Source organism: Macrotis lagotis, chromosome 3, assembly GCF_037893015.1.
Source record: "Macrotis lagotis isolate mMagLag1 chromosome 3, bilby.v1.9.chrom.fasta, whole genome shotgun sequence".
Lineage (NCBI taxonomy): Eukaryota > Metazoa > Chordata > Mammalia > Peramelemorphia > Peramelidae > Macrotis > Macrotis lagotis.
The window spans coordinates 127,577,181-127,603,101 of record NC_133660.1 but is presented as its reverse complement, the minus strand read 5'-3'; the positions used below and the strand labels follow the sequence as shown (position 1 = coordinate 127,603,101).

Below are 25,921 nucleotides of genomic sequence, written 5' to 3'. Positions count from 1 at the left end.
TCTGTGAGTTAGGGTCTTTCCCTTCCAAGAATTTTTCTTTGGATCCACCTTTCCACTGACCCCTCTTCATTTTGCTAAGACCTGAGTTGGGGAGGGGCTGGTTCACAGGGGCTTGGGATCACTAAAGGCTTTACTTACTGAGTGCAGTTTCTCTGGCTGGCCAGTAGGAGGTGCTGGTTGCTCTCTCTGGAGTGTCTGTGACCTTGGTTGAGGCCTTCTACCTTTCCTTGAAGGGAGGAGTTGGAGGTATTGAATTCTTTTGCCTTCATTCAGTGGTGGGCTTTACCCTGGCCTGAGGTCTTTCCTCAGCTGGGCTGGTTCTTCTGCTCACACACTTGGGCCTGAGGCAGAAGCAGTTTGCATTTGTTTGTTAGGGAAAAAGTCTGAGTTATAATGGGACTCAGACCAGAGGAGCCCAGGGATGGTGTCCGCAGCTCTACTGCTCCAGAATTCTACCCCTAGCCCTGTCCAGGATCTCCAGGGGGACAGCTCCAACACCAGTGCCTCTGCTCCCCCTCAGACTCACGCCCCTCTGTCCAGCCCCACCTCTGATCCAGCAGGTCAGGCTCTCAGGCCATAAGACTCCCGATTCCAATTCAGCTGCTAGTCTGGTTGATCAGGGCTGATCCTCCCTCTGGGCCCAGATTCACCCACCTGAATTCAGCCACAGCTGCTGCCAGAGACAAATCCTGAGGTAGATGTTCTTTCTCCTGGCTTTTCTTTCTGGGTTTTGTGGGTCAGATTTATTTCAAGAGGTTTGTTTCATGTGATAGATGGGGAAGAGACCAGGAGACTTTAGAACTGTGCCTGTCTTCTCTCCACCATCTTGGTCGGAAGTCTCTACTAATTATTTTTTTGCCCTCCATGTTATCTTCCCTCCTTTTGTATTATCCCCCCTTTTCACCTCCTCCCCAATGTTTTCCTTTTGAACACCACCTCCTTCGATGTGTTTACCCCCCTTCTAACCAACTCCCTCCCTTTTCTTTCCCCTTTCCCTTTCCTCCTACCCTCCCCTCCACTGCCACCCTTCCCCTCCTAATACTTGAAAGGTAAGATAAATTTCTAAACTCAATTGAGTGTGTGTCTTAATCCCTCTTTAAGCCAAATTTGATGAGATGAAAATTCAAGTGGTTCTTACCTCCTCCTTTTTTTCCACCTCTATCATAATAGATGCTTGTACCTCTTCATGTGATATAATTTACCTCATCCAGGCTCCCTCTTCCTGCCATCTTATTTCCCCTTTTTAAATGAAATATAATTTTTAACTCATTCCATCAAAGTCATATAGACATATCATGAATGTCCATTCCTTCTGCCTAAGTATATTCCTGCTAATGGAGTTAATAACTCTCAAAAGTTATAAGAATCTTCCTCCCAGGTAATGATATAGCCAGTTTAATCATTTTGAGTAACAGCTTTTCTTTTCCCCTGTTTACCTTTTCATGTAACTCTTGAGTCTCCTGCTTGAAGACCAAATTTTCTGTTTACCTCTGATCTTTTCATCAGGAAAGACTGAAAGTCCCCTAATTTGCTAAATGTCCAATTTCCTCCTTAAAATAGAGGGTTTAGCTCCCCTGATCTTCAGAGCAGAGATGATCTTTTTCACCTTCTTGAGCTCCTTCTTGTTTGTTTTATGATTAGATTTATCTAATTCTGAGAGAGAAGTTGAGATCCCCAATTATTATAGTTTTGCCATCTATGTCCTTGTGATTCTTTCAGCTTCTCCTATAAGAATTTTGATGCTATAACACTAAGCATATATGTTTAATAATAATTAATAATAATATAACTTCATCAACTGTGGTGACTTTTAAGAAGCTGTAGTTTCCTTCCTTATTCCTTTTAATGAGATCTATTTTTACATTTGCTTTATCTGAGATCAGGATTGCTACCCCCTGGTATTTAACTTCAGCTGAAGCATAACATACTTTGCTCCAACCTTCTAGCCTGGATATATCTCTATGTTTCAAATGTGTTTCTTGTAAACAATACATTATAGGAATTTGGTTTTTAATCCATTCTGGTGTCTGCTTTTTTATGGGAGAATTCATCACATTCACAACTTACAGCTAAAATGACTAATTATTTATTTATCTTTCCTCTTATTCCTCCTCACCAATGTTTTGCTCTCTTTCCCCTTTAACTCTTATTTTAAATTTTAACATTAAGTTTATCTTCATCATACCTTCATCTTCCCTTTCATCAGTCCCTTTATCTCTTTTCTTTCCCTTTCCATTCCTACTTTCCTGTAAAGTAGGATAAATATTTAAACTCAATAGGGAATGTTTGTTATTACTTCTCTGGGCCAAATCTGTTGAATAGTATTTTACTCAGGATTCACACCCTCCCTTCATTCCCTCTACTTTATAAGTCTTTGTGCCTCTTCACCTGGTGTTTATTCCCTAATGCCTAGCTTTCTCTTAGTATAGTCATTCATTTTGTGTTCTTATTTTAACCCTGTCTTGTACCTACAACTCTTTTTTCCTTTCCTTTTAGAAGCACTGTTCTCAAAGGCTGATTGATTGTTAAGTAGCATTGCCTTATAGTCACTAAGTACTCTCCCTTCTTCTGTGTCATTAGAAATATACGTCTCAAAGCTCATTAATCACATCAAATTATAATCACTTTATACCTTACCCATTTTCAATTACCCTCCATGAACATACAATCCTCATGAGCCAAAGTATCATGCAAAGTCCAATCAATTCATGAGCATTTTTACCACCCCCACAAGCATATTCCCTCCAATTGTAGCCAAAGGATTAAGCAAAAGCATCTCTCTTCATATTTTGAAGTTCAGTCCCTCCTTCTCTATAGTATGCCAACCATAGCCCTACAGCCCTTTCCAGTCAAATAAGGTGCACACACTCTCTCTCTCGCTGTCCCTTTGAAAACCCAACCTTGGTACTAAACCCTTCCTAAACTAAAATATAAATTAAGATAAGATCACTTCTTTTTTTCTTTTTATATATAAATATTTTATTTGTTTACCATTATATCCAATAGTAGTTTCTACCTATCATTTTTATGCTTTGAATTTTGCAATTTCTCTCCCACCCTCCCTTCCCTCCCCCCACAGAAGGTAATTTGATGATCTTTATGTTGCTTTTATGCTATATATTAATCGAAATTGAAAGTGTTGAGAGGAGAATCATATCCTTGAAGAAGAAAATAAAATATTAGAGATAGCAAAATTATTTTGGGCATAAGATAACATTTTTTTTAAAAAATTGAAGGTAAAAATGTTTGGTTTTTCTTTAAACTCCTCATTTATTTTTTCTGGATAAAGATGGTATTCTTTATCACAGATACCCTCAAATTGTCCCCAATTATTGCATTAATGGAATAAGCAAATCCATTAAGGTGACTGTCATCCTCATGTTGCTCTTAGGTTTTACAGTATTCTTCTGGTTCTGTTCATCTTGCTCAGCATCAGTTCATGAAAGAGTTTCTAGGCTTCTCTGAAATTCCATCCCTCCTGATTTCTAATAGAATAATAGTGTTCCATCACATACATATAATACAAATTGGTTAGCCATTCTCTAATTGATGGTCATGCCCACAATTTCCAATTTTTTGCCACTACAAACAGAGCCACGGTGAATATTTTTGTCCATGTGATGTTTTTACCTTTTTTCATGATCTCTTCACAGTATAGACCCAGTAGTGGTATTGGTGGATCAAAGGGTATGCACATTTTTATTGCACTTTGGGCATAATTCCAAATTGCTCTCCAGAGAGGGTTGATCATTTCACAGCTCCACTAACAATGCATCAGTATCCCCGATTTCCCATATCCCCTCCAACATTAATCATTGTCCTTTCTAATTGTATTGACCTATCTGAGAAGTGTGAGGTGGTACCTCAGAGATGCTTTTACATTTCTCTAATCAGTAATGATTTAGGCAATTTTTCATATGACCATAGAAAGCTTTGATTTCCTTATCTGTAAATTCCCTTTGCATATCCTTTGTCCATTTGTCAATTGGGGAGTGACTTGTGGTTTTTTTTGCTTGTTTGTTCTTGTTTTTTTATGAATTCTACTCAATTCTCTACATGTTTTAGAAATGAGTACTTTCAGGGGTAGCTAGGTGGCACAATGGATAGAGCACTGGCCCTGGAGTTAGGAGGATCGGAATTCAAATCTAGCCTCAGATATTTAACAACCTAGCTGTGTGACCTTGGGCAAGTTACTTAACCCCATTGCCTTAAATAGGTAAAATTTTAAAAAAAGAATTGAATCCTTTGTCAGAAACAGTAATTAAAAAATTTGTTTCCCAATTTACTACATTTCTTTTGATCTCAGTTACAGTGGTTTTGTTTGTACAAAAGCTTTTGAATTTAATTTAATCAAAATTATCCAGTTTGGTTTTTATGATATTTTCTATCTCTTTCTTGGTGATAAATTGCTCCCCTTTCCAAAGATCTTACAGGTAAACTATTCCTTATTCTTCTCATTTGCTTATAATATTGTCTTTTATGTATAAATCCTGTACTTATATTGATCTTATCATGGTGTAGGGTATGAGATGTTGGTCTAATCCAAGTTTCTGCCATACTATCTTCCAATTTTCCCAAAAGTTTTTTTTTTTTTATTGAAGAATGAGTTCCTAACCCAGAAGATGGATTCTTTGGGTTTATCAAGCAGAAGATTGCTATAATCATTTCCTGCTGTCTCTTTTACACCTAGTTTATTCCACTGATCCAACATTCTCTTTCTTAGCTAGTACCAGACAGTTTTGATGACTGGTGCTTTATGATACAATTTTAGATCTGGTAAGGCTAAGCCACCTTCTTTTGCACTTCTTCCATTAAATCCCCTGATATACTTCACTTTTTTTTGTCACTATGAATTTAGTTATAATTTCATCTATTTCATTAAATTAATTTTTTGAAAGTTTGATTGGAATGGCACAATATAAGCATTTTAATTTTGGTAGAATTGTCATTTTTATTATATTATCTTGGCCTATCCATGAGAAGTTCATATTTGTCCAGTAATTTAAATCTGATTTTACTTGAGAAAATTGTTCTATAATTTTCTGAGTTTGTCTGGGCAGGTAGACTCCCAAGGATTTTATATTATCTAAAGTTATTTTAAATGAGATTTCTCTTTCTAGCTCTTGCCGCTGCATCTTCCTAGATTATATATAATGTGTGTGTGTGTAAATTCTAAGGATGTGTGTTGGTTTATTTTATATTCTGCGACTTTGCTAATGTTAATTGTTTCCAGTAGTTTTTTAGATGAATTTTTAGGGTTTTCTGGGTATAACATCATGTCATCTGCAAAGTGTGAGAGTTTTGTTTCTTTCTTCCCAATTCCTTCAATTTCTTTTGCTTCTCTTATTGCTGAAGCTAACATTTCTAATACAATATTGAATAGCAGTGGTGATAATGGCCATCCTTGTTTCACCCCTGATCTTAATGGGAATGCTTCTAGCTTATCCCCATTTCATGTAATACTTGTTGATGGTTTCATACAGATACTACTCATTATTCTAGGTAACAATTCACTTATTCCTCTCTTCTCTAGAGTTTTAGTAGAAAAGGGTACTGTATTTTGTTTTTTGTTTTTTTAATTTATTTTTATTAAAGATATTGAGTTTTACACTTTCCCCCCCAATCTTACTCCCCCCCACCCCCACCCATGGAAAGCAATCTGTCTTTACTTTGTTTCCATGTTGTACCTTGATCCAAATTGGGTGTGATGAGAGAGAAATCATATCCTTAAAGAAGAGACAAGAAGTCTAAGAGGTAACAAGATCAGACAATTAGATATCTGTTTTTTTTTTCTAAATTAAAGGGAATAGTCCTTGAACATTGTTCAAACTCCACAGCTCCTTATCTGGATACAGATGGCACTCTCCTTTGCAGACAGCCCAAAATTGTTCCCAATTGTTGCACTGATGGAATGAGCAAGTCCTTCAAGGTTGATCATCACTCCCATGTTGCTATTAGGGTATACAGTGTTTTCCTAGTTCTGCTCATCTCACTCAGCATCAGTTCATGCAAATCCCTCCAGGCTTCCCTGAAATCCCATCCCTCCTGGTTTCTAATAGAACAATAGTGTTCCATGACATACATATACTACAGTTTACTAAGCCATTTGCCAATTGAAGGACATTTACTTGATTTCCAATTCTTTGTCACCACAAAGAGGGCTGCTATAAATATATTTGTACAAGTAATGTTTTTACACTTTTTTATCATCTCTTCAGGATATAGACCCAGTAGTGGTATTGCTGGGTCAAAGGGTATGCACATTTTTGTTGCCCTTTTGGTGTAGTTCCAAATAGCTCTCCAGAAGGGTTGGATGAGTTCACAGCTCCACCAACAGTGTAATAGTGTCTCAGATTTCCTACAACCCTTCCAACAATGATGGGTACTGTATTTTGTTAATGGCTTTTTCAGAATCTACTGAGATAAGCATATGATTTCTGTGAGGTTTGTTATTGCTTATAGTCAATTATACTAATATTGAACCAACCCTGCATTCCTGGAATAAATCCTACTTGATCATACTGTATTATCTTAGTTATAACTTGTTATAATTTCTTTGCTAAGATTTTATTTAAGATTTTTGTATCCATATTCATTAGGGAAATCTATAATTTTCTTACTTTGTTTTGATTCTGCCATGGCTTAGGTATCAGCACCATTTTATTATTATCATAGGAATTAGATATTGCTCCATCTTTACCTATTTTTCCAAAGAGCTTATATAGAATTGGAACCAATTGTTCCTTAAATGTTTCATAAAATTCATTTGTGAATCCATCAGGCCCTGGAGATATTTTTCTTAGGAATTTCACTGATGGCTTGTTGAATTGCTTTTTGTGAGATAAAGTTATTTAGCTATTTAATTTCCTCTTCATTTAACCTGGACAACTTTTTTTGGTAAATATTCATCCATTTCACTTAGATTATCAAAATCATTAGCATATAGTTAGGCAAAATAGTGTCAAATTATTACTTTAGTTTCCTTCTTATTACTGGTGAGCTCATTTTTATTGCCCTCCATTCTATCTTCCCTCTGATTGTATTTTCCCCCCTTTTTTCATATTATCCATATTCCCCAGTGTTTTGTTTCTGAATACTGCTACCTTCCATGTGTTTGCCCTCCTATTTCCTCCCCTTACCCTTTCTTTCCCCTTTCCCTTTTCCCTTTCCCACCTTTTTTCTTCTTCTCCCTACCTACATTACTCCCTCCCCTTTTCCCCTTTTAATACTTGAAAGGTAAAATGTTCCTCAAGTTAACTGAGTATGTGTAAGTTAACTTTAAGCCAAATATGATAGAGGAAGATTCAGGTGTTTCTCATCTATTCCCTTCTTCCCCTGTATTACAATAGGTCTTTTGTCCCTCTTTATGTAATGAGATTTACCCCCATTCAATCCCCTCCATCTTCCAGTTTCCTTCCTGCCCCCCTTTTTAAAGAGGTAGTGTTTTAAATCATTTTATCTGAGTCTCAGAAATTCCTGAGTATCCATCACTTCTGGATAACTACATTCTCTCTAATAGAGTTACAGTTCTCGAGAGTTATTAGAGTCTTTCTCCCAAATAGGGATATCCATTGCTTCCCAGTGGATAGCAATATCATGGATGAGTCATGAGTGTCCATCCCTTCTGGCTAAGTATATTCTCTGTGATAGAGTTACAATTCTCAAGAGTTATGAGAATCTTTTTTCCCATGCTGGGACATAGCCAGTTTCATCTTAGTAGATGGCAGTTATTTTTTTTTCTCTTTACCCCCACCTTTTTTTTAACCTTTTCATGTGTCTCTTGCACCTCCTGTCTGATGTTCAAATTTTCTATTTAGCTCTGGTATTTTCATCAGGAATTGTTGGAAGTCTCCCATTTTGTTAAATGTCCACCTTTTCCCCTGGAAGAGAAGGCTTAGCTTTTCTGGGTAGTGGATTCTTGGTTGCAGTCCAAGCTCCCTTGCTCTTCAGAATATCTCATTCTAGGCCCTTTGATACCTTAATGTTAATGAAGCCATGTCCTGCATTGTCCTTACTGTGGCTCCTAGGTATTTAAATTGTTTCTTTCTGGTTGCTTGCAGGATTTTCTCTTTTATCTGATAGTTCTGGAATTTGGCCCCAACATTCCCTGGTGTTTTCAATTTAGGATCTCTTCCCTGAGGGGATAGATGTATTCTTTCAATAACTATTTTGCCCTCTAGTTCCATGATATCAGGGCAATTTTCCTTCATTAAATCCTATAATATTAAGTCCAGGCTTTTTTTTCTCTTCAATGTTTTCAGGAAGGTCTATAATTCTCAGGTTGTCCCTCTTCAATCTATTCTCAAAGTCAGTGGTTTTGCTGATGAAGTATTTTACATTTTCTTCTAATTTCTTGATTTTTTTATTTTGTTTAGACTTTTGCTATCTCATGAATTCATTAGTTTCCATAGACTCCATTTTTTTTAAGAAAAGAATTTTCATCTTTTACCTTTTGCAACTCCTTTTCCAATTGGTCAATTCTATTTTTGTAAGAATATTCCATTTGACTAATTGAGGTTTTGAGAGAATTGTTTTCTTGTTGCAAGGTGTCAGTTTTCTCTCCCAAATTTTCCAAATGATTTTTAAACTCCTTCCTTATTTCTTCAAGGAAGTATTTCTGTGCTGGATGGCAGGTCATATTCTCCTCAGAGGTTCTAGGTCTCTCTGAGTTAGTATCTTTTTCTTCTAAGAATTTTTTTATGGACCCTCCTCTATGCTGGCCTTTCTTCATTATCCAAAGACCTTGTGTTTGGGAGAGGTTGGTTCACAGAGGTTTGGTGTTGGGATCTCTAGAGGCTTTACTCACTGAGTGCAACATCTCCAGATGTCCAGTAAGTGGTGCTAGAGGTTTTGCTCACTGAAGGTAATATCTCCAGCTAGCCAGTAGGAGATGCTTGTTTCTTTCTCTCAAATGTCTGATTGAGGCCTTCTCTCTTGCCCTGGAAGGAGTGGTTGAAGCCATTAAATTCTTTTATCTTTGAACAATGGTGGCCTCTACCATGGGGCGAGGCAATCAGTCTCCCTATTCACAGCTGAGCTGGTTCTGCTGCTTGGCCTTAGCCTGTGTTTGTTCTGGGAAGGGTCTTCAGATGAAATGAAGGTATGGATTCTGAGTTCCTCCTGACAAGAGAAGCCCTGGGATCAATGACTGCAGCTCTCCCTCTAGCCCTGCTTGTAAGCTCCAGAGGTCAGCACTACAACCAATGCTTCTGCTCCCTAATTGGCCAGTGCCCCTGTGGCTGACCAGGCTCTAGCCCTGCTGCTGATCAAGCTGGTCAGTTTCTCAGGCTCTCAGCTCCCAGGCTCCTGCCCAACAGCTAATCAGGCTAATCCAAGGCTGATCCAGGCCCCCAGTCTCACCCAGTCCCATGCTCCCTGAAGAGTCTGCCCTCTGCACCCAGACTCACCCACTATCTCAGAAGACAGATCCTGAGGTAGATGTTCTTCTCCTGGCTTTTCTTTCTGTGTTTTCTAGTTTGGATTTCTGTTAAGAGGTTTGTTTCATATTCTATTTGAGGGAAGATCAGGAGATGTTTAGCAGTTTACCTGTCTTCTCTCTGCCATCTTGGCCTGAAGTCACCCACCTTTTTCATTTTTGATATGAGTAATTTGGTTTTCTCCATTCTTTTTAAAAATAAAATTAACTAAAGGTCTGTCTATTTTATTATTTCTTTCATAAATCCAAATCTTGGTATTATTTGTTGGTTCAATAGTCTTCTTGCTTTTGATTTTAGGAATTTCTCCTTTAATTTTTAGAATTTCTAATTTGGCATTTAATTGGGGTTTTTAAATTTGTTCTCCAATTTTTTTAATTGCATGCTTAGTTCATTGATTTCCTCTTTCTCTATTGTATTCATATAAGCATTTAGAGATATAATATATCCATCTAATAACTGCTTTGACTGTATCTCATAACTTTTGGTATGTTGTCTCATTATTGTCATTGTCTAAGATGATATCATTAATTCTGTATATAATTTATTGTTTGATCCACTCATTCTTTAAAATAAGGTTATATAGTTTCCAATTAGTTTTAGGTCTATCTCTCCCTAGCCCATTATTGCACATGATTTTTTATTGCATCATGTTCTGAAAAGAACTTACTATTTCTGCCTTTCTGTATTTGATTATGAGATTTTTATGCCATGGTACATAGTCAGTTTTTATGTAGATGCCATATACTTCAGGAAAAAAAGGTATATTCCTTTCTATCCCTGTTCACTTTTCTCCAAAGGTCTGTCATGTCTAGGTTTTCTAACATTCTATTTACCTCCTTAACTTCCTTCTTGTTTATTTTATGGTTAGAATTATCTAATTCTGAGAGAGGGAGGTTGAGTTGTTCCACCAGTAGAGTTTTGCTGTCTATGTCTTCCTGTAACTCTTTCAGCTTCTCCTCTAAGAATTTGGATGATATACCACTTGGTGCATATATATTTAATATGGAAATTGCTTCATTGTCTATGGTACCTTTTATAAGGATATAGTTTCCTTTTTATAAATTTTAATGAGCTACATTTTTGTAGCTGCTTTGTTTGAGATAAGGATAGCTACCCCTGCCTTTTTTCACTTCAACTGAATATATTATATTCTTCTCCAACCTTTGACCTTTACTCCATATGTATCTCTATATTTCAAATTGGTTTCTTGGAAGCAGTATATTGTAGGATTCTTGTTTTTAATCTACTCTGCTATCTGCTTATGTTTTATTTGGGAGTTCATCCTATTCACAGCCAAAGTTATAATTACTAACTTTTTATTATCCTCCATGCTATCTTCTCTATTTTTGTATTTTCCTTTTTTTTACCTTATCCCTATTTCCCAGTATTTTGTTTATGAATACCACTTCTTTCAGTGTGTTTTCCCCCTTATATCCAACCTTCCCTCTCTTTTCTTTCCCTTTTCCTTTTACCCCTTCTTCCTTCCCTTCCTTTTGTCAATTCCTCTTTTCCTTCCTGCTTCCCTCATCCCCCTTTCCCCTTTTAATACTTGAAAGATAAGTTTTAAACTTAACTGACTGTGTGGTGTGTGTGTGTGTGTGTGTGTGTGTGTGTGTGTGTATTAATCCTTCTTTGACTCAAATGTGATGAGAGTAAGATTCAGGCAGTTCTTACCTCCTATCTTCTTCCCTTCTATTGCAACAGGTCCTTTGCATCTCATCATGTGATATAATTTGTCCCATTCAATCTCCATCCTCCTGTCTCTTTATTGTTCCCCTTTTTAAGGAGATATTAATTTTAAATCATTTTATTAGTCACAAAGAAGTCACAAGTGTCCATTTGAGGTATTTTACATTGTCTTCTTTTTTTTATTTTTGTTATCAGATTCTTATTGTCTCATGAAAAAATTGGTTTCCACAGATTCCAATCTTTTATTAGAGGAGATTTCTTCTTTTTGAAAATCATTTTCTAATTGGTTAATTCTATTTTTGAAGTTTTCCATTTGCCTAATTGTAGTTTTGAGAGAATCATTTTCTTTTTACACTTGTCCAATTGTATTTTTGAAGAATTTGATTTCTTGTTGCAAGATGATAATTTTCCCTTGCAAAGTGTTAATATTCTCTTATGTTTCTTTTCCCAAATTTCCCAATGGATTTTTAAACTCCTTCCTGATCTCTTCTAAGAAGTCTTCTGGGCTGGAGACCAATCCATTTTCTCCTCTGAAATTTTAGTTCTGAGTTGGGATCCTTGTCTTTGAGGTAACATTCAATGGACCCTGCTTTTTGCTGGCCTTTCTTCATTTTTCCTAGGATCTTGTATTGGGGAAAGGACCTGGTTCACAGAATTTTGCTGTTGACCTCCCTAGAGGCTTTATTCACTGTGATTAGGAACTACAAGTGAACCAACCATTAGGGGATGCCAGATACTTACTTAGATCGGATGAGGGGGAGCAGCAGTATCTAAGTTATCCTGGAACAAAGTGAGCTGAGCTTTTGGCTATACAGTTAATCTACTTAATCCTCAATCAGCACTGGGGGAGATCTGCAGCCCATACCTGATCCTGGGGACATGGTGGGGGGCTGTTACTGTGTTTGTTCAGGAAAAAGTCACTTTCTCTGAGAGGAATGGGAAGGAGGGGACTCAACTGCAAACACAGGGACTTCTCTGAAAACATGGGGGATTGTAGCCCTGGTCTTCTAGGCCAATCAATCTGATTTGATCGATGTCCCCAGCACTGCAAATGCTTCCATGCTGGAGATCTCCCTGCTACCCCACACATAGCAAATACTTCCATATTTGTTCTCAGGTTAGTCCCCAGGCATAACCCTACCTCCCCTGAGCTGGCTCTCTGCTCTCTGTCCCTGACTCACCTATATTCCCCGGTACAGACCTTGTCAGTAGATGTTTTTCTCCTCAAATCTTCTCTGAGTTTTGTGGATCCAAATTATGTTCAGAGGATTGGTTCATGTTAGTTATGAAGGAAAGCCAGGAGAGGTTAAGATGAAATCTGACTTCTCTCTTCCATCCTGGCCAGAAGTGCTTTTACTTATCAAGATAAGATCACTTCTTAATCCCTTTATGTTCAACTCTTCTATTAAGTTCACATCCCCTTCCCCTATGATACTACAAATGTCTAAGTATCTAATAATATAAAGTTACTTCTGATTTAATTATGTATAGAGCCTCTAAGTACTCTAAATACTGGGATACCCTGAAGTTCTCTCTTAAGAGCTTTAGCATTGACTATAATTATTTAATCCTTTATTTGAGAATTCTGAAATGATAGTCCTTGGATTTTTTTTTTATACTGGGTCTCTTTCTGGAAGTGTTCTGTTCTTCAATGGCTACTTTGACCTCTTTATTGCATATATTTGAACAGTTTTTCCTATTAATTACCTTAAAATTTTTTCAAGGCTTTATTTATTGATCTAGATTTTCTGGTAGATCAATAATTCATAAATTATCTCTTCTGGTTCTATTTTCCAGTTGATTGTTTTTCCTAAAAAGTACTTTCAATTTTTCTCAGTTTTTTTCAGCCTTTTGACTTTGCTAAAATCTTGGTGACTCACAGAGTCATTAATTTCTGTTTGTCCAATTCTAATTTTTAGGGTTTTATTTTCATCAGTTAGCTTTTGTGTTTCCTTTTCCAATTGGCTTAAATTAAAAATTCTTTTTTATTGAGTAGCAATCCCATTCCAGTTGGTCAATTTGAGTTTTATCTGAGCTGCATTCTTTTTTTCCAATTGGTTATTTTTACTTTTAAAGAAGTTGATTTCTTTGATCAATTTTTCATAATTTTCCTTCATAACTCTATTTTTTTCCCACTTTTTCTTCCTTTCTTGTTTTGTTTTAAAATTCATTTTTAAGCTCATTTATGAGCTTTTGGATTTTACTCCAATTCATAAACTCCTGTCATACTTCACATGTAAGTAATATGTCACTTTTTTTCTGAGGTGGCATTTTTATCATCTCTATCTCCATAGATAGCACTCTTTTTTTGGGGGGGCTTTTTTTGCTCATTTTGAGGGTTTGAGCTCTACTCCTAGGCTATATATATATATATATATATATATATATATATATATATATATATATATATATATGCCTATATTTATTTTACAATGCTTCCTTTCTTTGAAAGAAGCTGGAGAAACCAAAAAATGAAAAAATAATTAAACCATAGTAAGACTATTTTAAACCTTTTTTGGACCTTTTTACTTTGTGATAGACAGAAGACAAAAATAGAAGTCATTGTTAGAAAATATGTTAGAGTCAGGGAAATTATATTACCAATTGTACTACCCACCACATAATTCCATAGCTGACCCAGCCATGTCTTCATTACAAACGCACATACTCTCTGTTTTCTGCAAGTTGAACAAATATATACATTAATACAATGATCTCTCCCTCTTACAAATAAAATAAAATAATCCTGCCTATTACAAGTTGTTTAAACCAAGCAACAAATCTATAAAACTGATTAATTCTCTCAAAAGCCTAAAGGAAACATTTTTACCTTAATTGGACTGAAGTTACCTGAGGCACCTCTGATTTCTCCCACATTTCTGGGGATAAAAATAGTCTCTCTTCCCTTTTCCTTTGCTCCATAGATAAGATTGTATTTTTGAGTTTATTTATGATTGAACTTTCCATCAACAGTATCCTAATCAGAATCTTTTTGGTAATGTCAATCTTTGCCAACACTAAAACTTGGCATTTTTTATAGTTACCAATTCAGAATCTCCTGCAAAAATTTCAGAAAAAGCTCCTTGATATTTAGATAATATACTGATCTCGAATCACCCAGCCAACAAGAGCTCTATTTGGATAGTGTGGGTCATCCTGCTTACCCTGAGTCTGATGTGTCTTGTAATTTTATACTTCTTCCATATAGACTATATAAATAATTAAGCATCAAGCATTTGAGAAATTGATTTTTAGTAACTCTTGAAAGTCTCAAGGGCTTAGCTGAAGCTGAAGCTGAAGCTGAAGCTGAAGCTGAAGCTGAAGCAAGGAATTCTTCCTTGACTGAATTAGCCTACTGAAAAGGGAATCTGACTTCCAACATTTTCTGTGTGTACCTCAGTCTAAAGGAAAATTACTTTTTAAGGATTAGTAGTAAAAAAAAAATAAACAAAAAAACAACTTTCAATAATGTAAATGCTTTATAACTTTTCAAGACACTTCCAACAGAGTACCTCATGTGATCTTTCCAATACTTCTGAGAGGTTAGTAGAAAGCACTCTCCATTTTGCCTATAGGGAAGGAGACACTTGGTTCAAATCCTTATCTGATTCTCCCTGTGTGACCAGAGGCAAATCACTTCATCTATAAGATGGTGAGACAAGTAGAATAGATGAATTTGAGGTCCCTTCAAAATTTAAATCATTGATACTAGGAAATGGCATAGGCATATGTAATGGATTCAAGTACAGGGCCTCTGACTCCAGTTTTAACCCTTTACCTGCACTAAACACAAGAAATATTTGTAACAATGAGAATGGTTCAAAATGAATGAACACTAAATCTTTTAGAGGCAAGTTCCTTTATGAAGGGAGGGATGAATTCATGTAGTTGTCTTGCCTCCCTCTTCATAGGGTAAGTTGTAGAAATAGATTCTAATAAAGATCCTGGTTGCCTCTGAAGTTACAACTATGAGATTCCATGAATATAAAAGATGTTTTGACTATGTGATGTCTTCAGCTTTAAATCCTGTGAATCTCAGAAGGGACTGGTTAAAGGGAGAGTCAATGGGATAACTTGAACCAGAAATCCAGGTCTGCTAGTCCAAAATGTTTCCCATGAACCACTACATTGCTGTCATAGATGGTGGGTTCTTCTGAATGTAGATTTTTCTTTTGTGTCAGCCAAACTAAAAACTCCATAAGCTAGACATTTTATAGATGTAACATCTTGGAGCATGATATTTCCTTAGTCAATGTTTGTATAGAATACGTTTTTCATCCAAAATCTTAAAATATGAAATTATATTTTTTTAAAAACAGTTCTTTTTCAATTCTGCTTGCAGCCAAATTGCAAAATCACCATGATGAGGTGCTTTCTTCTGGAGCTTCGTGTGATTTCCTATGAAGGCAATGATACCAGTCTCAATGAAACAGTAGAAAATGTCATCATTCTTGCCAACACCACATTATCATCAGATAGGGTGAGCTTTCCATGAATTGGTGAAATTAAAATATGATATGGCTTTGGTTTTTGTCTGATTTTACCTTTTAGCAGATATTAATTGATATAATGTGTTTCTACATCACCAGCATTTCCCCCTTTATTTCTACTTTTCTGTTCTTCTCAAAGAGCAACCCTTTATAATGAAGAAGAGAGCAAAAATTCAGCAAACCAAAAACACATTGAAAAAAGTGTGATATCATATGCCACATTCCATATCTATGGGCCCCTAACTCTGTAAAGAAACAAAAACTAAAGAACTTTTTAAAAACCCTTTTGATTAGATTGCTTGGGAGGGAGCCTGATTCAGGCAAATAGATCACACTCAAGTAATCTGAAGCCTTCCCAGAATAAGCAAAGTGCTTAAGGAGATTGGCTAAAGTAATGAGACATCATTAATTCTAATCTGATTTAATGGAACCTAATTTCAGTTTATGCACAATTCCTAGATCATATTCCTTGGATTTAGACAGATTGAGAATTTCCAGACATCATTTGAACACAGATTACAAGCTACACTCACCTTTTAGACAAGCCTCATTCAAACTGAAAGAAAAAAATAGGAGAAATATAAAATTGGGCCATTCAACACATTTGTCAGACCTTGTGCTATGGATAAAATGAATGAAATATAATACATCATCTCAAGAAATTTACATACTAGGATAATTAATAAACTTGTTACCATTGGTACTTTGGTCTAGAATATTTCAGGGAATCATAGAAGTGTACATAGAAGTGTCATTCAGTCCAACACCCTCATTTTATAAATAGGGAAATTGAAACCTCAAGAATTTCAAACTGATTTCAACAATCACCAACAATCGCCTTGTTCTATGTTGACAAAGATGGGTTGAAAAAGGGAAGGCTTCTTGTCCTTTGAAAAAAATAAAGGGCTCTAAAAAGCAGAGCCTGGCCAATAGTTAAATCCTGTTTTTAATGCTTTCCATTAGATTAGTAGCTTCTTGAGGGAAGTGACTATTCTTTTTTTATTTTGTATCTCAATTGCCTAAACAAGAGTCTTTGCAAAGTATGAGTACTTCAGTTTTTTGATGTTTTTCAAATTTTCTTTTGAATCAACATAAAAGTTAATGTTTTAAAGTTCTTAAGGTTGAAAAAGGATTCAATCACATGAAGCAGAAATAATTTCAGATTTTTCAATCAATAGAGAACCTTTTGTTTGGAAATCAGTTTAACAAATGCAATTTCATGTCATTGTTGTTACAACTTTTATCAATTGTAATGGAAAAGCAAACCTACAGAGTCCTTCCTTACATCCTCTGAAAATTCTGCACAGGGAGGTCCTGGGCATCTCAGGTTCTTGGCACAATTCCTAGTTAATAGAAAAGGGGGATGGAGACTTGTCTTGCTATAGTCATGTTTTTTGTCTTCTCTTTTGGCAGAGCGTCATAGAATCAGGATGCAAAGAATGTGAGGAACTAGAGGAAAAAAATGTTAAAGATTTTTTACAGAGCTTCAAAGACATGGTCCAAACATTTATTGGCACATCCTAATATCATTTGCTTTCCTTTCTACACTTCTGTCAGTGAAAACTTTCTACATGATCTTTGGCAGCAGGGAGTCATCTCCATGACCCACCAGAACTTGTCTTTCTATCAACATAATGATCAAGACTACTCACAGAACAAAGACAGAAAACGAACCAATAAGTGTCTTGTGACCTTTTTGTCTTTTTGTTTTTAATTTATTATTGAAACTATACAATGTTCTATTATGAGTTTTAGCTTGTATTCAGAATGGCATGGGATGGGAAATCAAAGTCTATATTTAAAGACCAGATGTATTTGAACAAGATCTTTAGAAAAAGATGGAATAAGGATAACTAGATAATGCAGTACATGGAAGACCTGAGTTCAAATCTAACTTGAGGTTATTACTAGCTGTGTGACCCTGGACAAATCATTAAACCATGATTCCCTCCAAAAATAAAGCAAGCAAGAAAGAGAACGAAATGAAATGACATGAAATGAAATAAGATTATAACAAGGTACAGTGGAAAAAATGTTGGATTTAGAGGAAAAGGACATTCATTCAAATCCTTAGTATTTGTGTGACCTGGGGCAAGTCATCTAACCTTTCTGGGTTGTTTCATTTTCTTCAGTTGTAAAAGCAGGGTATTGGACAATATAATAATAGTTAGCATTCATACAGAACTTTAAGGTTCACTAAGTGCTTTACAAATATTATTTTATTTTATTCTCACAACAACCCTGGGAGGCCAATGCTATTATTATCTGTGTTTTACAAATGCAGAAGCTGAGGTAGACAAAGGATTTTCAAGAGTTACACAACTAAGAAAGGGAATGCTTTCAAAAGTCCAATCCATATCTAAATCCATGATGAAAAACTACATTTTAAATCTAATCTATGTTGTCCACATATAAACTGTTCTATTGTTGTTATTACTGTTTTTTTTTCAGAAATGAAGACCATGTCAAGATTGGTGAGCTGTAGGACACTAGGGGTGTGCTGTAGAGTATTTTTGTCATCTATTAATGGCAATGATGTATTCATAAAATTGTCCTACGTGCAATATAACCTATTTTCCCAATGATAAAGCATGTATAATAAAGGTTGCTTGTAAGGATAAGATCACTTGACCCAGTGCCAGACAAATAGTAGGAATCACATAAATGCTAGCTATTATTATTATTATCATTATTTGTCTCCATCCTCATTATCACGCTGCCCTACCATGATACATGTAGCAAGATGTTTTTTACCACACTGGTTGTTGAAGGTCTGTAAAGAGTGCGGGTCATTTAAGTAAGTAAAGAGTTGGGAACAATACCAGAGATGCAGAAGGAGAGAGAGAGCATGATGCTGTTTTCCCAAACTTGGGACTTCAGGTGAAAGGCAAAAGACAAAGCAAAATCAGTGAAAAAAGGCTAACTGGTACATATAACCACTGGATTTGGGGTCAGAGGTGTTACCTCTCCTAACTCAATGTCTCTGGGCATCTCTTTTCTCATCTGTCAAATAAGAGTGCCTCTGAGGTACCTTTCGGTTCTGAATCTTTGATGCTATGAAGAAAACGGTTGGAGTATCAGTTTATTTGTTGCTTCTTCAATGTATATAGCACATAACTCAAGTTACAAAGTATTCGCAGTGTTCAGGTTGTTGTATTAAAGAAGATATTTCATTTCTTTTCTATAACTTTTAATAGTTGTCAGAAAAAAAAAAGTTGTTATAGAATGTTTAGAACATATATTCTCAGGGATGTGTTGATTTTTATTTTAATGGATCATAAATGGATCTCACCATTTCCTTACACAGACACAGACACACGCACACAAACACACATACCCCAATGTTTTCTTTCTCTCCGAACCCCAGAATATTCTCCTACCTGCAATTGGCTCACTACCTGAGTTTAACTATCTTCAGTGTCATTTTTAGAGAATTGGGCCTGGTGAGATAGATTTAATATTATATCTGTCACTCTTGAGTAATGAGCCTTATTTCCAAAGTACACTCAGTGGTATCATCATGACCTGAAAGAAGGAATACAGTTCTCTCAGCACTAGATGGTAATAGGTAGGCACTAAGGTAAAATAGGTCTAGAGATGAAGATGTCACCAGTAAAACTTCGATTGAAACTGTGTTGAATTTATGTACAACTGTGAAGGGCCAGGTTTTAAGAGAGCAAACTCTGGTGAAAGGAAGTTGGGTCCTGGCTCCTGCCCATATTTTTGACTACTGACCTTTCTCAGAATACTCCATGAAGCAACTTGTCCAGGGTTGTTTATATATTTATATACACACATATAATATAATATATTATATTAATGCCAAAGGTGAGATTTGAAATGAGGGTGATGGATTTCATCAAGTCCTCTGTTGTCATCCTATCTTCACATTTGCATGAATATATATTATCACATCAATGCATTTATATATATATATATAATGTTTTATATAAAGGACTCTCATACTTCATAGATCATAAATTTAGAACTGAGAGGACTTTAAATCCATTTATTCTAATTCCCTTATTTTATAGATGAGGATACTTGTGCACAAATAGGTCAAAAAACTTTCCAATACTCACACAGATGTGGAGTTCTAGAATCATAAGAACAGAATTCAAATTCTATCTCTGATATAATTTGTTAAAGTTTGAGTAAGTCACTTAACCTGCCCAGGAGCTCAATTTCTTCAGCTATAAAATTAGCATCCAGAGAAGAGGAGAGTAAAGAGCATTGGATAGGTGACTTCTGAAGGGCCCCTTGATTCTAGATTTTTGTTTTAATGGATCATAAATGGATCTCACCATTTCCTTACACAGACACACACACACACACACACACACACACACACACACACAGACACACACACAAACACACAAACACACATCCTAACTCCAAGTTAAATCAATTCTCTCTTCTTTAGAGTGTGCTACCTCTTAATGTTAAACACTTAAGCTCAATTGAGTAAATATGAAGCACAAATTTGTATCTTACTTTAGTTCTCTTTTTTAAATGTTAATGATTAAGAGTTCTCTCTCAAAAAAAATCCTGGATTCAGAGTTTCATATCTGTTTCATATCTTTCCATTCATACAGAGTACCCATTTAGTCTTGTATTGCCACCTTCCCTTCTCCAGAAACACTGTTTTGATGGACAGAATGCTCCATCTGAAGTCAGGAGGTCCCATATCTGACTCTTACTAGCTCTGCGACCATGGTGAGCCATGACTAAGTTGCAGTCTAAATTTTCATATCTTTACAATGGAGATAATAAATGGCAATGTATGAAAAGTACTTTGCAAATCGTAAAGCATCACATAAATGTCAGTTATCATTAGCATTATCTCAGAATAATACATTTGCTTTCTATCTCACCTTTCCCCTGAAAAGTTGAAAGTCTTTTACAGAGAGTATAAATAAAATATTAATCCCTATGTTGTGGTCTCTGAAAGAACAGTGGACCAAATGAAATTAATGCAATGGGATCATCTATTAATGCCAATAAGACTCTTTGTCAAGGCAGAATGCCAAATTGTAAGAAGTCTTGTGATCTCTGTATGCTGTCTAGAATGGGGTGGCAATGGTAATTACTAGCAGAAGCAGTGTAAAATTAATGAAATCAGTGATTTTATTATTATTTTTACTATTTTGGGGCAACTAAATGGAACATTGGATAGACTGTCAGGCCTAGAATCAGAAAGGTGGATCTTCCTGAGTTCAAATCTGATCTCAGACACTTTCAAGCTGTGTGACCCTGGGCAAGTCACTTAACTGTCTTAGTTCCCTCATCTGGAGAAGGAAATGGCAAACTGCTTTGGTATCTTTACAAAGAAAAACTCAAAAAGGGTTATGAAAAATCAGAGACAATTGAAATAACTAAACAACAACACTTATTATTGTTAGTAATAATAGCTAGCATTTTTATGGCACTTTAAAATCTGCAAAGCACTTTACATACATTATTCCATCTGATTCCTATAAGTCTGGTGAAATAGCAGCTATTTTTTATTTTTACTTTTTTTTTTACAAATGAGGAAATAGACAGGAGGAGATATTAAGTGACTTGACAAGGATTATATAGTAGTATGTATCTAAGGTTGCTTCACTCCACTGGGAAAAAATACTGCAAAGATTTCTAAAACCATCTTAGTCTTGACAAATGGTCTTAAATAAGTAGTTTTTGGAAGAAGAAATCTAAACTTGCCAGTCATGTGAAAAATGCTCTAAATCAATACTAATTAGAGAAATGCAAATTTAAACAACTGTAAGGTATCACTTCATGCCCATTAAATTAGCTAAGTTGACAAATAAGGAAAATGACAAATGCTGGAAGAGATGCTGGAAAATAGGAACATGAATGGACTATTCTTGAAGTATGAATCATTCCAAACATTTGAGCCTCACAAAAGCCCTGGAAAGTAAATGCTGTTATTACCTCCAACATTACAGAGGAGGAAACCGAAGCTAAAATTGGTTTAGTGACCTGCCAAGGGTCATATAGCTAGTAAGTGAGGCCAGAATTGAACTCATGTATTCCTGACTCCAGGTTCAGGGGGTCATTGCCTATGACCCAAAAGTTATTAAACTTTGCATACCCTTTGACTTTATGGCACTGCTATTAGTTCTATATCACAAAGAGATAAAAGGGAAAATGAGGACTCGTGTAGAAAAAGATTTATAATAGCACTTTTTGTGGTGTCAAAGCATTGGAAACTGAGGGATGCCTTACTTGAGGAATGACTGAACAGTAATATGATGGAATATTACTGTGCCATAAGAAATGCTGAGCAGGATGGTTTCAGAAAAACCTAGAAAGATTGATATGACCTGATACAGAGTAAAGGGAGCAGACCCAGGAAATCATTGTACATAGTAACTGCACTATTATAATGATAATTAATTGCCAAAGACTTAGCTACTCTGATCAATACAATTCTCCAAGACAATTCCAGAGAATCCATGATAAAAAATGCTTTCCACATGCACAGAGAGAACCAATGAATTCTGAGTGCAATTTAAATGTATATTTTTACTTTATTTTTCTTGTTATATTTTTTAACATGGGTAATGTGTTTTAACATGGAAAATATGTTTTGCATGACTTTTCATATATATATATATATAATTAATATCATATTGCTTGTCTTCTCAATGGGTGGGGGAGGGACTAGAGGGAGGGAAAAATCTGGAACTCCAAATGTAAAAAAAATTTTTTAAATAAATATATTTTTTAAAAAAAGAAATGAAACAAATAGTTTCAGAAAAACCTGGGAAAACATATACGACTAAGACACAAAATAAAGTGAGCAAAACAATTTATATTGTAATAATAATAATAATACTGTAAAAATTGGATCTCTGATCAACAAAATGACCAAAAAAATTCCAGAATTCTAATCTTAAAACACGCTCTTCACTCCAGATATAAAGGGGGATGGACCCAGAGAGCACACTGAAACTTTTTTTTAAAATCAGGGCAAAAGAAATAACTAATTTTGCTTGACACTCCATATTTGAAATGGGTTTTGTTTTTTTTTTCCTGTATTCTCAATGAGAGGGGGGAATGAGAAAGGGAAGGAAATTGAAAGTGAATTTAAAGATGAATTTATAAAAGAAAGTTAACAATAGGGAAATTCTATTAAAGAAGGTAAAGGGAAGGATAAAATCAAACATTTATTCATTCTCTACCATTTATTGGATGTTGTAATAAAATACTCCAAAATTATTCTCTCATTTGATTCTCATAAAAACCTTGGGAGGTAGGTGCTAATATTTTGTCATTTTACAGGTGAGGAAACTGAGGAAATAGAGGTTAAGTGCCTAGCCCAGGGTCATACAACTAGTCAGAATAAGAGATTTTGAACTCAGGTCTTCTTTACTCTAGTTCTGGTGCTCTATCCACTTTCCCCCCCTACAGTTATCTGAAGTATGACAGAGCACATTCCCTGGAGTCAAGAAAACCCAAATTCAAATCTGACCCAAGATACTTGACACTTTGTGACCTTGGGCAAGTCATTAAATATAGATTGCCTCATGTCCAGGGCATTGGACCCAGTTGGCTATAGAAAAGAAAGTGAGGCTGGAGTCTTAGCATTGAAATCTGATTCACTGCCTGTCATGGCATCACCTCCCTGATGTCATGGTCTTCAAAAAGGAATAACAAACAGCATGGCATGTGAAGCCTAGAAGAGTGTTGAGTTTGGAGTTGGAAAGATGACCTTTTTTTTTAGATTTGTGATGCTAAAATGAGGTGATTAGAGTTGATGACTTCTAAAGTCCCAATCAATTCCAAGTCAATAATTCCTTAAGTCTATGATTTTAAAGAAATACTTATTAAAAGACAATTATATTCCAGGTTTTGTGCTAGATGCTGAGGTCACAAAGACCAAAAAAACCCCAAATCCTCACCTTCAAGGACTTTTCTTTCTATTGCTAGTTCTCCGAGAAGCATGTATAATAACTTTTCTTATGAATTATTGCTACTGCTGTTGATGCTGTTGCTCATGGTCTTCAGTTGTGTCCCACTCTCTGTGACCCTTATAGGGTTTTCTTGGCAGAGCTAATGGAGTGATTTGCCATTTCCACCTAGAGTTAATTTTAAAAAAAGATAAAATTGTGGCAAACAGGGTTATGTGACTTGTCCAGGGTCATAGAGCTGTGTCTGAGACCATATTTGAACTCAGGTCTTCCTGACTTCAGACTGGCACTCTATTGTAACACCTAGCTGTCCCTTCCTATAAATTAACAATCTGTATAGAATCTAATTTGTAACATTAAAAATCATTCTGTCTAGTCCTCTCATTTTGCAGATAACAAAACAAGTCAAGAAACATGAAATTATTTGCCCAAGATCACACAACTATTCAGTAGCAGTGGGGGATTAAGATCTAGGTTTTGTAACTCTGAATCCATGGCTTGGTCTGGGTTTATGTGGTGAAGTGATAATAGTATCATTTACTCCTTAATCTAATCTTCAGTATGGAACACAATACTTCCATAACAATTCCTTTACATGAAAAATTGGAGTGATATTCCCATAGGATGCAACAGTGATTTCAGCTCTCAAATGAACTTACTTATCAGTAATACTTTATAAACCTCAAAGTCCAAAAACAATGTGTTATCTTTTAAAAGGCTTTGAAATTATAAGTTATGCAATATATTGAGAATAATATAAAACTGTTAGAATATTTGGAAGCAGAGCTTAAAAGGTAATAATAATTTTGAAATAATGAAAAGTTTAGAGAGCCTGGCAGTTAGATCATTATCATAGTTTCAAATATCCAACTATACAGAATAGCAGAGGCATGACTTAGTTAATCAATTTTTAGTATTTAAAAAATGAGACTTTTATTTGCCCACAAGCTCATTATGAATCAAGAATTGGATTTGGCAGCCAAGCATACTAATGTGATCCTAAACAATATTAGCAGCCAGGAGAGAGGTGGATTAAAGTTCTACAGTATTCTGAAGTGCTCAGACTACCTTGAGAATGTTGGGCATATTCCTGAGTATTGCATTTCAGGAGACATGTTCACAAACTAAAATATGTCTAGGGAGGACTGTCTTGAATGATGAATAGATGAGAGAAGATGCTATATAATGATGCTTTGAATTAATACTTCAATGACTCTACAAGAACAATGTATTGGACACTGAATAGAATGGGTGATTATTTGTCCGGAAAGAGCACATTTGGATGGGGCAGGATAGGGAAACTAAAGCTCTTTTGAACATGCAATATTCTACCCCAAGGATAAAGATTTGGTTTGTTTTACTTGATACTAGTTGGTGACTGGTGACAGTTGGTGACAGTTTTGAGTTCAATATAAAGAACAACTTTCACATAATTGGAAAACCCTGCTCCATGAACTAGCATGACAACACTGTCATCAGTTGGACCCTCACAGGGTAGTTTCTATTCCAACTCTCCTAAGGTTTCTAGGAATGATCCTGAGGGGCAGAGTTTCTAGTACTGTCTCACATAAGCCCTTATCAGGGTGCTTACTATTGATAGTAAGCATGAGTATTTTAGGAAAGGTTTTGACTAAGATGTCATTAGCAAGAAGAATTGGCACAAAATTCTATCCCCTTCAAACTAGGGGCATACTCCACATACAAATTCCCTAGGGGAGTGGATTCATATTGAATTGCTATGGTAATGATACATACATATTGAGAACACATGTAGCAAAGGATTACTGGCATATCCTAAGCCTTCTTGATATCCTTAGGAGGTTTGAAAATGGACTTAGTGTCTGTGATTCATGAGTCACTTTTCTTGGCTGGTTTCTTGAAGGACATGACATCTTCCCTATATAGGTCAGTTTGCTGCTGAGCTGTACTGTTCAGCTGATGTCTTACAATCTGCAATATGCTGCCTGGACAGATTTCCCTCAGAATATTTGTTTTTCAATGATAAAAAATAGGCTGAAAGTCAGAAACTGCCATGTGGTCACAGCCTCCAGATTGTTAAGAGACAATCACCTTTCTCTTTCTGTGTCCTAAGGTCATTAGTCCTGGGATTTGTCAGCTTCCAGACAAGATGGGAGATATCAGAATCAGAGTCAGAATCAGAGTCCTTTTTTTCTGGAAATCTCACTTTCTTCCAGTAGACCAACAAGTGGCACAGTGGATAAAGCCCTGGACTTGTAGTCAGGAAGATTTGAATTTAAATCTTTCTTCAGATACTTACTAATTGTATGAATATGGGAAAATCATAATATAATTCTTAGCTTCAGTTCCTCATCTTTAAAATGAGAGTGTGGGATTTGTTGACCACTGAGTTCCAAAACACTGATGATAT

At 35.7% G+C, this 25,921-nt stretch overlaps 2 protein-coding genes across 3 annotated transcripts in view; one reads left to right on the top strand and one right to left on the bottom strand.

Moving 5' to 3' along the window:
- IL15 (interleukin 15) overlaps positions 1-20,002 on the top strand; it is a 343,143-nt gene extending 323,141 nt beyond the window's left edge. For both annotated transcript variants that reach the window (XM_074229252.1, XM_074229251.1), the window contains exons 6-7: positions 15,469-15,606; positions 17,030-20,002. In XM_074229252.1, coding sequence (XP_074085353.1) covers positions 15,469-15,606; positions 17,030-17,140 — 249 coding nt within the window. In that variant the 3' untranslated portion in view covers positions 17,141-20,002. The remainder of the gene's footprint in view (positions 1-15,468; positions 15,607-17,029) is intronic.
- Positions 16,831-25,921, bottom strand: part of INPP4B (inositol polyphosphate-4-phosphatase type II B) — a 981,822-nt gene continuing 972,731 nt past the window's right edge. Inside the window, exon 25 of the mRNA XM_074229248.1 lies at positions 16,831-17,065. Coding sequence (XP_074085349.1) covers positions 17,002-17,065 — 64 coding nt within the window. The 3' untranslated portion in view covers positions 16,831-17,001. The remainder of the gene's footprint in view (positions 17,066-25,921) is intronic.